At 43.7% G+C, this 14,022-nt stretch overlaps 1 protein-coding gene across 1 annotated transcript; it reads right to left on the minus strand.

Moving 5' to 3' along the window:
* Positions 1 to 813: 813 nt before the first annotated feature.
* Positions 814 to 9,780, minus strand: OTP (orthopedia homeobox). The gene is made up of 3 exons (XM_070935834.1): positions 9,744 to 9,780; positions 8,669 to 9,072; positions 814 to 1,344 (listed from the first exon to the last, which is right to left on the minus strand). Exons 1-3 carry the CDS (start codon positions 9,778 to 9,780, stop codon positions 814 to 816), a joined length of 972 nt encoding a protein of 323 aa, XP_070791935.1.
* Positions 9,781 to 14,022: the final 4,242 nt, after the last annotated feature.

Below are 14,022 nucleotides of genomic sequence, written 5' to 3' on the forward strand. Positions count from 1 at the left end.
AAATAGCCCATCAAAAATGGGAAGGACGGGAAAAGAAGGGGCGGAGGTTTCTGTGCCGCCTTTAAAAAAAAAAAATCATTTGAATTCGACTCCCGTCGCTTAAAAAGGGTTATCAAATGGGCTGTTTTCCCTGGACGATTCACGTCATCGCCACTGTTCCCACCGCCGCCACCGCGCCCGCCCGAAGGTCGAGCTCGGCCGCCCGTTCAAAAACCTGCTATCAAAACCCCTGCAAAAAACGTGGCTATTGTTTTTGTATGCATGTATGTATACACCCACACGCACACACATGCATACGTGTGTATACATGTACACGTACATGTGTGTGTGTATACATATATACTTTATACATACGCACGCACGCACATATATCTATCGTTTTCCTGTGGATCTGGGTGAGGAGTAGGTCGGGGAGCAACTTCGACAGAACTTAAACGAGGTCCGCTGAGTCCTTAGGATAGGAATTTCTTAAATCTTAATTAAGACACGCGTTGGCTCCGTCTCCGCCTTTGCAACTCGAACTTGCCCGGGTTGCTCACCGGAGATCGCGTGTGTGTGTGTGTGTGTGCGCGCCCTTACTTGCGTCTTTCTCTCCCTCACAAAACTAGCCCATTGGTTTCAGATCCTGAGTCGGCTCCCTGGTAAGTGAGTGGTTCCCCCTCCTCTTTTAGGTTAAAAAGGTGGGGAAAAAATGGCGGGAACGAGGCGATCCGCTCGGGTCAGAGCAGGGAGGCCGGACGGAGGTGAAGAAAAAGGCGGGAAAACGGGAGGCGCGGCTGGGAGAGGCTGCTGGCTGGGAAGGCGGGGGCGCCATTAGGTGAAACTCATGGAGACTGTGTGCTCCAGCGCTTTCCGGCGGAGGGAGGCGATGCTCGTGCCCCGCCACACGTCGCTGCTGTCCGGGGAGCTGCAGAGCTGCGGCGAGCCCGTCACGTTGCTGGGGCCTGGCAGGGAAGCGGGCACCATGCCAGGGAAAGCGGGCTGGTAGAGGTGCGACTGCAGGCCGGCGCCGTTGGAGCCCGCCAGGCTGTTGGACAAGCCCATGGAGTTGGGTGGGGGGCCCGCCGCCAGGCTGCACTGCGACAGGGACTGCGCCATGGCCTGCTGCCTGCCCAGGGCCGGCGGCAGGGGCAGCTGCGACACCCCCGGCATGGCGGCCGCGGCCCAACGCGTGTCGTTGGCGTGGAAAGAACACAAGCTGTCGCCCATGGCTGCCGCGGCGGCGGCGGCGGCGGAAGGGAACTGGGGCAGGCCGGGCGTGGGCAGCAGCGTGCCGGGGGCGCGGAACACGTTGGTGGTCTTCTTGCGCTTCTTCCACTTGGCCCGTCGGTTCTGGAACCAGACCTGCTCGGATCAGCCGTCGCCGCCGGAGAAGGAAAGGAGAAGAGAGGGCCCATGAAAGAGAAAAGAAGGCCGGGTTAGACCGACGGAGGACTGCGCTGTCATCGGGCGAAGCCGCAAGGGCGTGCCCCCACCCCCATCCCCGCAAGGCCACCCGGTCCCCGGGAAGGCCTGAGCGGCCGAGGAAACCCCGAAGACCCAGAGGAGGGCTACCCTGTGGAAACCTCTGTGCGAAAGCGAGCTTTCTCCTACTTCGTCTGAAGCAGGGAATGGTTACTCAATTAACAAACAAAGGAATATATAGTGAAGGGCGGCTATTATATTTCCATTGGGATTTTGGTAGAAAAAGGAAGAATCTCCTTTTAAATAAGGGGCATCTGCCAGTTCGAAACACAGATGGTCCGAGGGACAGAACAAAACTGAACTTGTATTGTAAATATACAATGCTTAATTTCTGTTCTGTAATGAAATACAGTATTTGTCTCAAGCATCACCATTACCTTACTAATAATATACATTGCATTTAATAAACATTTAGGTTATTTTTGTCAGGATAATTTTGCTGTACTGTAGTTGTTACTTTTATCTGCTTAAATATTGAGAACTTTGTTACATTCAGGGGATGCTACCGGTAGTGGGCAAATAGAAAAAAAAAAAAAGAAACTAAAATGTAGGGTGGGATTTAAATTGCTTATCGGCTATAACATTCCATTAACATCCAATTGTTATTTTCTGCCCCAGCATGTTACTAGCACTGATTTAAAAATAAATACTTTTAAATAAGTATAATTGTATTTATCTCCACATTGCTGAATAATAAAATCCTTGCATTTAAATCTAATGAAGTTTTAGAATTCAGATTAAACTACCTGGTGCAAGATTATAGTTTATTGATAAGTACTTTACTTCATTGCTGAGTATTGTACTTCATTCCACTGAAGCTATTATTTGACCAACTTATCAGAAATACACAATAGCCAAACAGTATAATCAAAGCAGATACATCATCACATTAGATTAGACTATAGCTATAATGCAACATGATTGAGGGAGTCATGGTAATTTGGGCTGCATTTTTATATTTTAAAAGAAAGGAGAGGGAAGTCTAAATTTATATAGTACTCCTTATTTTGATACGTTTGACACTGACTTCTATTAATCAACAAATATATCCAAATAGTACTTCTACCTTTCCATTATTGCTATATGTTCAAGAATTAGTAGCACATTCCTGATAAATCTTTTGTCTCTCCCTCTCTCTCTCTCTCTCTCACTCACACACACACACTAATACTGAAATGGTATAATATTAAAGATGTGGAGATTTACATTCCAAACCACAGCAAAAGGAAGGTTGAAAAATACATGGCAGCCTTCATTTTATCTGTTTCTGTGTTGGACTTTATATCCTTAATTCTCAGTCTTAAGGATGGAAGTCATACAAACAACCATTATTGCTAAATCGTTAAGTTCAGCCTTGGATTCAGTAACACACAGAGTGTCATGTTGCATACAAATATCCTAAAGCAGCAACTTACTGAGACCCACTGTATGTTGATATTTGGTGCAAGTAAGTACCATTTGAATACTTACTGGTTCTTCTAAATCAGTGGTATGCCTAATACTAGTATGGTAACTGCCACCAGTTCAGATTATTGGAGTAAACTCATCATAAACCCCACCAGTTAAAATGTTTTAAGAAGAATCCAGACCAGATAAATGTTTATCCAGTATGATTCAGTCTATTTTTTTCCAAATATATTCATGTATGTGACTTTTTTATTCATAACCCAAAGAAGATTACACTATATGGTTCAATGCATCCTCCTCTGACCCAAGAATTAAAATAATGCCTTTGAAAATAAAAGATGTCTCAGGGCTCAGTGTAACAGTATACAATGAGTTCCACCAAGATCTAATAAATTATACAGCAGTTCAAATATTGCATTTGGTTTTAAAAGAAAGAGGTACCCTAGACTAATTGTCCAATAGTTCCCCATTTTTTCCCAGAAATTCCAAATGTATTTATAATGAGAATGGACATAATTATTTTATATTGGGTCTCATATTTTCTAATCATCTAAAATAACCATATTTTCCACACTGGAAATGAAAAGCCATTGCTTAGGTATAATAGGTGTGCAATTTAAATTTTCTTCAGCTAAATTTCAGTAAAGTTAAGCAATTATCTAGATATTTCAATGAAAACAGTTCAGTATTCATTTTGAAATTGGGGATTAAACTCAAATGCTGCAAGATTACTTACTAAAATGTTACCTCAAGGGAGCTGCGCTGGCATGTGTACAGAATTTTGTTTTAGGCATTCACACTGATGCTTTAGTTAACCAAGCTTTCATTAGTTTCATCTACTATTGACCTTACCTATGCTTATTTTTTCACTTCCATTTAACCTTTTAATTCAAGAACCCTTTAAAAATCCACTCCTAAAAGTAAGTACTTATTTAAAAGCTTTTGGAAATTACATGTGTAATTTCTCTTCAAAACTAACAACCACTATGATTTTAAGCATGACAATAAGTATAATAGGATTGTCACACTTAGCTCTAAATATAATGCTAAACAAACTCCATTTAATTCACATATAGACCTGTGTCCTTCAGTTAGCTTTCTCTATTTTCTATTTAGGCTTTGTATACTTTGTTTCAGTTCATATCTCAAATACAATATTTATCTATAAAACTGTCATTTGTTTTAAGTGAAGGGGCCTGCTCATGAATTACTGTTTGAAAAGAATGTGTTGCTGGCCCTTCAGTCCTCTTCCTCCAGCTAAAGTTTAACCAGGCTAAACTTTTATTGTTGTTTTATTGTTTAGCCAATTGGCTTGGCTTTTCCTATTGTCTGTTCTTGCTTTATGCGAATATGGTTTGTTTTTAATCAGCCTGGGTGATGTCAACTGGCAAGTGGTGTAAGTATTTTGTTTCGTTTTGCATTCTCAAGCATAGAGCCAGTTTGGTGTAGTGGTAATGTTGATCTGGAAACCAGAAGACTTGAGTTCTAGTCCAGTTTTTTAGGTATGAAAGTCAGCTAGGTGACTTTGGGCCAAACACTTTCTCAGCCCAATCTGCCTCACAGGGTTGTTGACATGAGAAAAATAGGAGGAGGAAAGAGTATTATGTATGTTTGCCATCTTGAGTTATAAAGGTAGGGTAAAAATATATTTTAAAAAATCCACTTGTTTAAAAGATAATAAAGATACTATTCAGATAAGGAGAAACTAGTTGTTTCCTGATTAGTTTCTATCATTTTTTTTCTCCAAATCTTTTAACTCTGTTAAACGCTTTTAACAGATCTTTAATCTTTGTGTTCATGTATTAAGAATACCATAACTCCTTAGGGAGCACATTTGTTAATTTCAGAGTAATATGGACTACAGATTTGTCCACAATTTCCACCTTGTTTGAAAATGAGATTGCTCTTTGCTTTTTTCAACAATACCATTGTTCAAACAATCTCCAGGACACTTTCTGAGCCTTGACTTTGGGGGTGTATGGGCCCCAAGAAGAGACATATTTTTCCAATCCCTTTTATTTAGACTGGGAAACGTGCTTGGGCCCATTAGCAAGAAAGAACAGCTGTTAAGTGTCTAAATGTTATAAGAATAATAATTGAATAGAAGGGAGGGGAAGATGTGGAGCAGAGGGGAAAGAATTTTGTTCAATTACCTTTTAGGGTTAGTTAAATGGTGGCCACAAAATCATTTTATGTGTCATGGTTTACTGGGGTTGTAAAAGAATTTCCATCAAGTCTGGATCACCTCATTTCAGAGCAACAGTGCATATGCTTTTGAAAATGTGGATGTATCCACTTGGAAACCAGTGCATGACAGATTAAACAGGAGCAAGAACCAGAAGGATACTTGGAAAAAGCACACTTGACAGCTTGGCTCTGGAAATATATTAGCCAGAGGCATTTGGGCAACTTTGCCTTGAGATTGGCATACCAACAATTATCTCTCAGCTTCTGCATCAGCCAATGATATTAATATGGTATTAAGGGTCTAATGGAGTTTGCAATTTGAAACTCTATTTTCATGATAATCTGCAGTTACAGTAATATAGACACACTGTAAATGTATTTAGAGATACATAGCCCTGTTAATCCCCCAGCTATAAACGGGAGAAGTAGTCAAGGGAATATTATCTTCCTTCCTTCCTTCCTTCCTTCCTTCCTTCCTTCCTTCCTTCCTTCCTTCCTTCCTTCCTTCCTCTTTTTATTCCCCTCTCTATCTTCTCCCAAAGCCTTATGAAGATCTCACTGGAATCCATCAGATGATTAATGGGAAGATTTGGTAGGAAATCTGGAGAGCTGCATTAAAGCTCAGATCTGAGGTTCATTTCGATCAGCCAGCCGTGAACTCTAGGCCGAATTCATTACGCTTTAATAGTTGCTGGGAGAGGAAGAAAATGCAATTTCTCATTCCATTAGAAAACTAGAAAATACTCTCAGCTTGTCCCCTATTAAGATGTGGCAGGTGACATGGGCAGCGCAGAGGGACACGGTCAATGGAATCCTTGCACATTATTTTTAGGTTGGTGTAAAATATTGAAAGGCAAGCTTGGGCTGAGCAGAAGTTATTTCACTGATTTGCTTTTTATGTAAATAAAATATTGAAAGTTAATTAATCAGCACGAGAGACTAATGATTATGCTTATTATATTGCATTGGATCGCTGTCATTTGCATGATTCTCACATTGCTGCTTAATAAGCCATTCTGGGTTATAAATAATTCTGAAATTGGTTTCTAATAATGGCATGCTATAAAAAGAATGGTTTTATTACTATTACACCCAGTCTGAGAAGATGGGGGGGGGGAGATGGGGGAATAGTACAGCAGTAACATAAAGGAGAATAAGCTTCTGCCTTGACAAGCAGGAATAGCTTTTTAAAATGTAGACCAGAAAATAGAAAAGATATAATTTATTCTTGCATGTAAGGGTACATTCAAGGCTGCTGCAGTAAAAGCGGGCGTGTGAAGCATTTTGGATATGTGTAGAGTCCCCACGCACCGAAAAGGTGGTATGAGACCATAAACTCAGCCATTACTCTTCCATTTCATCAAGTAGCAAGAATACAATGAACTGGGAAGTAAATACATTTCCCATAATTTATTTTTTGCACAAGCTTACATAGTGTTAATCATTCTGAAGTGTTAATTAAGAAGGTTATGTTGATTTGATTACTTTTTAAACTGCAGAACATTATTGTAAAGAATATTTAAATTGCCACTCGATTAAACTGTTTCTATTCAGCTGCCTGAAGCCATTAGAAGACTGTAGGATTATGTAGCGGTTATTAAGATATTTTTTTCTAGCTTGCAATTCACTGAGAGATAAATCCAATTGATGTAATTGTGCTTGCTTATAAGAAAGTCTTGAAGTCTATGGAAATTGGCTTTAGGTAAGATGTAACTAGAGAAAGGCAATTATATATTTTCAATTTTTTAAAAAAATCTACATTTTAATTGTATTTTTAAACTAATAATTTAGATAGTTGCAAAGAGCCAGGGTAAGAGGTTTTAAGGGCATGGATATTACCACATGATTGTAAATCAAAGTCAATGTACATTTTCAGTTCATGAGAATAAAACTAAAATCATTTAGTTTAAAATCTGTGTATTTGCCTTTTTTATTAAACATTTGTAGTGGCATATAAATAATAACATTCTGTGGAATGTATTGGTTGAAGGAAGAATACATGAATAACCACCATTTCCTTAATATATTGCATTTTGGCTTTTTTAAAAAATCAAGTTTCTGGTAATAAAACTGCTTTGATTAACCTTTGCCAAAATCCAATGAAATTTACATGACCTTGTTTTCTTTAATTTTGTCACCAACTAAATGATCCTCTTATTTTAGCTGAAATCTTGAGATATAATTCATAGTAATATCTGTTGTATTCTAACTAAATCTTATTACTTGTGAAAAATATTTTCTTTTTAAAAATGTCTTAAGTTTTATTCATTAAAACATGCCATTGGACACTTTTTATTTTTGTACAATATAGGCCTAATTTTCAGATATCTCCCTTTTAAGTATGTTTATTATTTTTCTGGAAGTGTTTAAAATAAAGAGATGGGTGATAACAATCCAGAAAAGACATATTTTAAACTCTTAAGGATTTCTAAATGCAAGTTTAAAAATGCCATTGAATTTCCCCTGGCATTCTCCAGTTGCCAATGAATTAATTAGATCTGCTCTGCAAAGTCAGACAATACTCCAATTGTATCAAAATTTGTTTGGAAATAAATTAGCAGATTTTTAATTCTCTTTGTCCTTTTAATGCCAAGCCAAGACAATTTCTATTGGATCCAACTACATTTAGTAAGATTAAAACACGAACTTTCGATGGAATTTTTTTAGACTCTAAGTAAAACTAGATTTCAAAATATTTAAGTAGTGTAATCTAAGGTCGAAATAATCAGGGAAAGAAAAGTTCAGGACTAAGGACAGCGCAGTTGCTTTAAAATGACTCACAAATCCAGTTCAAATCATTTTGATATCAGAATTAGAACAATTAAAATAATAATATCTACTTGATGAACTAAAGTGAATCCAAATTTATTTCTATGTACCAAATTTAATCAACGTTTTACAAATATATTATCTTTTCTCAAATATATTTATCACGTTCACAAATAAAAAGTTTGAGTCGATCTAGAGATTCTCTGAACGAATAAAAACCTCTAAGCTTTCTTTCACAAAGATTTTATTCGGAGATCTGTCCCCCTGAAATTGGTGGCAGTTAAATTAAGTAAGGAGTCTGTTGCACCAGAAACCAATTTCCTAGCGTTGCAGTGCAGCAACTAAATTTGCAGGTTCAAAATAAAAGCATTGCTAGAAATCTAGGATGCCGCTCAACCTTGCGCTGGGAGCAAATCGGGCGAAATTATTATTATTATTATTATTATTATTATTATTATTATTATTATTATTATTATTATTATTATTATTATTATTATTACTCGTCTTCACCTCTTGAAAGCAAAAGCCTTTGCCCCGTGATGCCTTTTTATCCTTTCATTTCAGGCAAACTTTAGAAGGGCCACGGCAACCTGAAAGCTTTTCTATCCCGGGGTTAGGGAATCGGGATGGCTGTAGCGTTTGCTTGGCTCGCCTTTCTGACTCTCCCTGTTCTGCGCCTGACTGCTCGGGCCGGGACCTAAGGAGGAGGACCAGCCTTGGCCTGGCAGGGCCCTGGGCTCCCGGGGGTGGGTGGGGAGGGGGAAGCGCTGCTCCGGCCCTTGCCGAGGCCGAAGGAAAGCAAGGAGGCAGAGGGCCGGCTTGCCGTGGCTCAGCCGCATACCTGGACTCGCGACTCGGTGAGGCCGATGCGCAGAGCCAGCTCCTCGCGCATGAAGATGTCCGGGTAGTGGGTCTTGGCGAAGCTGCGCTCCAGCTCGTTGAGCTGAGCCGGGGTAAAGCGCGTCCGGTGCCGTTTCTGCTTTTGCTGGCCCTGCTGCGGTCCGGCCTGGCTGGGGTTCTGCGGCGGCCCGGGCTGCTTGTCGGGGTCTTTGGCGCTCACGGCCAGCGCGCTCGGCGTCGAACCCACCGTGGTGATGTCCTCTCCGGGTAGCAACGTGGCCCCTTCCACCGCGTCCGAGTTGGGCGCCAGGTCCCCCGGGTGGCCTCCGGGCTCCGAGCCTCCGACGCCCAAGCGGCACTTCACGGCCTCCCGGTGGCCCAACAGCTCGGCGGCGTCTTTCATTCCTGCGGAGGCAAAGCAGCGGCCCACCCCGCTTCAGCGTCGGATCCACTAAAGGCGGGCAAGGCGGCAGCCTTCCCCGAGCGCCGGAGCCGGGATCCTGCCCCGGGCACGCCGGAGGAAGGGAGCCGCCAACTTGGAAGGAACTCGAGTACCATCCCGCTTAAATAGGAGCCCCGGCATGGGGGCCCTGGCCGCCCCTTTCCCGCCCGAGCGAGAAGTAAGTTCCTTTGGCTCAACAGCCATTTATCCAAACCCCAACAAATGTCTGAAATTATAAATCAGTCTATGTCTTCAATTCTTTAACAAGAACTTAAGGGAAACAAAATAAATAAAAAAGAAAGAAAGAAAGAAAACAACCAAGGCGAAGACCAGGAGGAGGAAGAAGAGGAGGAGGAGGAAGAGGGGGCAAAACTCCAAGCGAAATGGCCCCCAATTGCGCTTTTAGATCTACATATTCCATAGTTGTTGTTTTTTTTTTTTAAAGAGGCGATGTTAAATCAAATTAAACTTTAATACAGTACAATTACTTTTAAAGAAATTAGCCCATTTAGATCGCATTAAGGTAAAATCAGGCACAAATTGTCAATTTCCTGCTCTCGGTTTCTTCCTGGGCTGCTGGCGATGAGGAGAGGGAGCAGGGGAAAAGGGGGGAAAAAGCTTGGGGGCAACTCACCGAGCCGGGCGTCCAGGAGGTCGGCGTGTGAGAGCATCGCGCACCGCTCCAGGGCGAAAGCTGTTCCCCCCCAAATTTTAGCGGTTGGTTGTTGATTTTTTTTATGAGAAAAAAAGGGGGGCAAGTTAAAATAGATCTAGGTCCTCCGCACAGCTTATGGATATATATTTATATATAGATCGCCTAAATGAAAGAAAATTCGGTGTGTGGTTAAAAAGGGGGTCTCTTGCATTATAATGTCCTTTAGAGAGACGGGGAGGTGCTTAACACTTCAGTGAACCCGTGAGCAGCTCAGCGAAGGGACCAATCAGGAGGGCAGCCTGCAAATGTCAGCACCCAGAGAGTCCCCGCTCCACCCGCCCGCAGCCACGGCACCCGCCGCTGCCGCGCCAGCCGAACGCCGCGCGGGCTGGGCTTTTAAAGCCCCCTTTCCAATTCGGTCCCCCGACTGATTGACTGCATTAGGGACAATCTTCCCCCACAACCCGCCCGCCTCCTCCTTGTCCTCGTCGTCCTCTTCTTCTTCTTCTGACCTCCTGATCAAATTAATTGGAAATGACTGACAAAGCCAAGGCAATAAAAGGGGCATTTTGGGGGGGAAACGCCAATGGCTGGAGGGGTGCCTGGCCTCCTCCTCATCGCAGGGAGGCCTTGAGCCCTCTGGTGGGCACTTCTCCCACCTTTTTTGGCCCGGGGGAAAGAGGGGCCAAGAGGTCCCACACAACTGCAGAGAGGGATGACTTGCTGGATGTCTTTATTTAAAGGGTCTCTAATCCGACCACTTCAAACTTGGTAAAGCTACAGTCTGGGATGATTGGAACAAAGTGGAGTGTAACCCTGATGAAATTTATACTCCAATCGGGATGCCTCTTCGCTCTCCCTCCTCCTATGATCTTAGTCCCCTTGAATTAAATATTTGTATATTTAAAAACAAGATGTAATTCCAGCTGTCGGTTTGGCTTAGAAAACTAGCGCCAGAAATGCCGGTCGGCATCGGCCCATTTGGCGGGTGTGAAAGTTTCTAAGTTCATCTTCTCCAAACTCAATTGAAGGCAGTAAATAAAGTTTTAAAAAAAATAAATCGAAAACATTATTTTCTTCTTGAATATGTTAAACTATCCCAACAATTTTAAGTGCTTTGCACAAGGGAAGCGAACCATTTCTAATGTTCTGATTTTTCAAAGCCAGCCAACAACAAAGTTTAGATTAGTAATATATTTCTAACCAGAGTAATTTTCAAGATCATTAGGCATTTATGTAATTAGTGCCAAATCTATAAGCTTTTATTACGATTATTAGAGTAAAATCAGTATAAATTTGTACTAATTTACTACTGTTTAGACTTGGCTGTCAAGGCAAGAGGTCCTTATTGTAAAAGATAACGGAGGAAATTAAGTGCAAAATTCTGTACCGTTTCTGATCCGCTTCTAAACAATCCGTTTCAATTGTATTTGTAGCAGAACAGAATGGCCTTTTAAAGTTATTTGATTTTTTTAATCTCCCCCTTACTCTCAAAAGGAGGGAAATGCCAACTAGGCCAGGCACAATGAAAACTGATATTTCCTACTTCTAGCTTGATTAACATTGATTTTTAATTCGAAAGTGATGCAATTAAGATTATTCATTTAGTGCAAAGAAAGCTTGCACCCAAAGAAAAAGGAAGGAAGGGGGGGGCGGGGAGAGCGAGGCCGCGAGATTCACCCCGTAGCCTATGGGCTGAAGACTCCAAAGGCCAAAAAAAGATTCTGTGGGAGGGAGGTGGCAGCGGCATTTCGCCGCCCAAGTGTCTCCCACAAACCGGGCGCAGCGGGCAGTCGTTGAAAGGGTGAAGGGGGGGGGTCTTGGGCAGGTTGGTTCTGCCTGGCCCTCGAGGGGGAGACAAAGGATGCGCCGGTCGCTAAGCGCCTGGCTTCTCGGCTCAGGATGCTGCACAGGGGCGCCAGCCTGCGGGCGCGGTTTGAGACCGGGAGCCGCGGCTCAAGACGGCTGCGATGGTCGCTTTCCTCTATACCGAGAGCCCCCTCCTCCTTCTCTTAAGGGAGTAGGACTAAGCCTGTGGGGGCAAAGACTGACTGCGGGCCTTCCTTCTCTCCTGAAGGCAAATCGCCCGAAGCCGAGAGAAAGCAAGTGTCCCTGAGTTCCGCCGACTCGCTTCCCGCATACCTTCTTTTCTCACGTCCCACCTTGGAGGGCGGCTCTCTGTACCCGATCCCAACCCCCCCTCCCTCTCAGTTAGGGGCCCGATCCCAACTTCCGGGGTATTCCTACGCTGCTCTCCCCCCAGCCCCCGCTTCGGCTCCCTCCACTGATCCTGGGCTCGGCCGCTGCCAGGTCGATAAATAAAAAGCGTGATCGTTAATGGGCAGGCCCCTCCGCGCGCTAACAAGGGGGCCGAAGCCCGCGGCTGATCCATCTCGCTTAGGAGCCGCGGGAAAACAAGGCTGCGGCGTGATGGATGGCGCGTTGCTTTTTATGACTTTTCTATTGCTCTTGATTTTTATAGCAGGATAAACAAACTAAATCATTCCTTCCGAGAGTTGAAAGCGCGGGGGCGAGGGGTTGGGAAAAGGGGAAAAAAAAAGGAGGCGAAAAGAGAAAAGGAAGGGAAGGAACGAAGGGGCTCTAAGGCGGAGAAGGCGAAAGGGCAGCTTGGGTTGCCAGAGTTGGGCTCGCCCTGGTTCCTCCTCCCCCTGCGGTCCTCTCCGGCTTTGCGATCCAAAGATTTGGGAAGGAAGATTTGATGCTGCCAGAGTTGAAGCCGAGGTGCACTTACAGAAGCCTCTCGCGGGCCGCCCCTCGTCATCCCCCCCCCGCTTTCCTTTCCATCGCCCCTCGCTTTATCCACCCCCCACTCCCGCCCCTCCGCAGCCAGAAAAGTGCCAGTCAGGCCATTCCGTGGATAATGGAAGGTATTTCCCACCTGATCAGGCAAAGTGAAGTCCCTAACAAGGCTCGGCTTAGCGCTCTGGTCCCCAAATCTCCACCATGACAAGGGCGTGCTTGGGAAAATCACTTTCTCCGCAAAGTAAACGGGTTTTCTATGACGGATCCGGCAAGTTTTCCCACCATAAATAGGTTTTAGATTGTTACACACACGTAGGGCTGGAACAAAGGGAGCGACTAGAAAAATATATTGGTTGCCCCTAATAAAATTTATTTAGACGGTTTACTTCTCATAAAAAATAGAGATTGAATTTCGTACCAGAGTGCCTGCCAAAGGGCTCCGTGCAGGGAAATTCTAACCTCGCCACCACCCCTGGTTTTTCCTCGCTCCCTTCCCGATTTCTTCAGGGGGACCAAACGGCATCACAGGGACCGACCGGGGTCCTGATTTGGCAAGTCTCGCGCCACCTGGGGCACAGAGGGTTGGGGGCCGGAGAAACAGAAATGGCAAATAGAAATGTGTGTTCTGAAACTTCGAAGAGCGTGATGTTGTCATCTTCGTGGCAATCCTGGTGTGCAGAATCTGTACAGTTTATAAATGTTCCGTGCTCAGAAGGAGTGGATCCCTTTTTTAAAACTTTTATTTTATTTTGCCTTATTTTATATTATTGCTAATATTATTAAAACCCAGTCCATTGTTACTTTGATTCAAAGACAGGCATAAAGGGCACAGATTTGCAGAATTCTATTTCCGCGCTATATCTAGATTCTATTGGGAAAAAATCCCAGCCCGAGTAGCCGGTTTTGGACCTCTCTTTTTTGGTTTTTGGAAGACAAGTGTCATCTTTTGTGTTTTCCCTGGAAGGGGACGAAATCACTGAAAAAAAAAATCAGTGCGTCTTTTAAAGGCTGAAATGTGAATTCTTACAATAATTATTATTCTCACTTTGCAGTTATTTAAATGCTGAATTGTAACAGCGGTGCCTCTAATGAGAAAGCGCCTCCCTCAATAATTAACGATCTCACATTTTCCTATTTTCTGTGCTTGATGAAAAGAATCAATTTTAATTCCTTGTAAATTACAGGCCCACTTTTAGAAAAGGAAGGCAGGAGGGGCGCGGCCACGTGAGTGGAACAGGCTGCCGCGGCGATAGTAAGAGACCCCGGGTCGGAAGGCCTGTCGCGCCACTCCTTCAGCTCTTTGCGCCTCCTGCCCTCCCTGGACTGGAGAGCCGCCGACGAACCGAGGCGGGCAGGCAGCTGGTGGTCCTGGTCTGTTCTGAAGGATCAGACGGTAGAAGGAAAGGGGGACGGAGAGGAAAAGGGATTTCAGCAAGCCGCTTCTCAGATCACTGGTTGGCTTGAAAACTCCGGCTCGGTTCGCATTTCGGTTCAA

Source organism: Pituophis catenifer, unplaced genomic scaffold (assembly GCF_029215685.1).
Source record: "Pituophis catenifer annectens isolate HBS135680 unplaced genomic scaffold, rPitCat1.0.hap2 SCAF_2, whole genome shotgun sequence".
Classification (NCBI taxonomy): Eukaryota; Metazoa; Chordata; class Lepidosauria; order Squamata; family Colubridae; genus Pituophis; species Pituophis catenifer.

What these genes read in the sequence shown, in the direction of transcription:
- OTP (XM_070935834.1), bottom strand. Translation starts at nt 9,780, where the DNA reads ATGCTCTCACACGCCGACCTCCTGGACGCCCGGCTCG. An exon ending in CCTCCTGGACGCCCGGCTCG is followed by an intron (nt 9,073 to 9,743) that starts GTGAGTTGCCCC and finishes TTGCCTCCGCAG; the next exon opens with GAATGAAAGACGCCGCCGAG. An exon ending in TCACCGAGTCGCGAGTCCAG is followed by an intron (nt 1,345 to 8,668) that starts GTATGCGGCTGA and finishes TGATCCGAGCAG; the next exon opens with GTCTGGTTCCAGAACCGACG.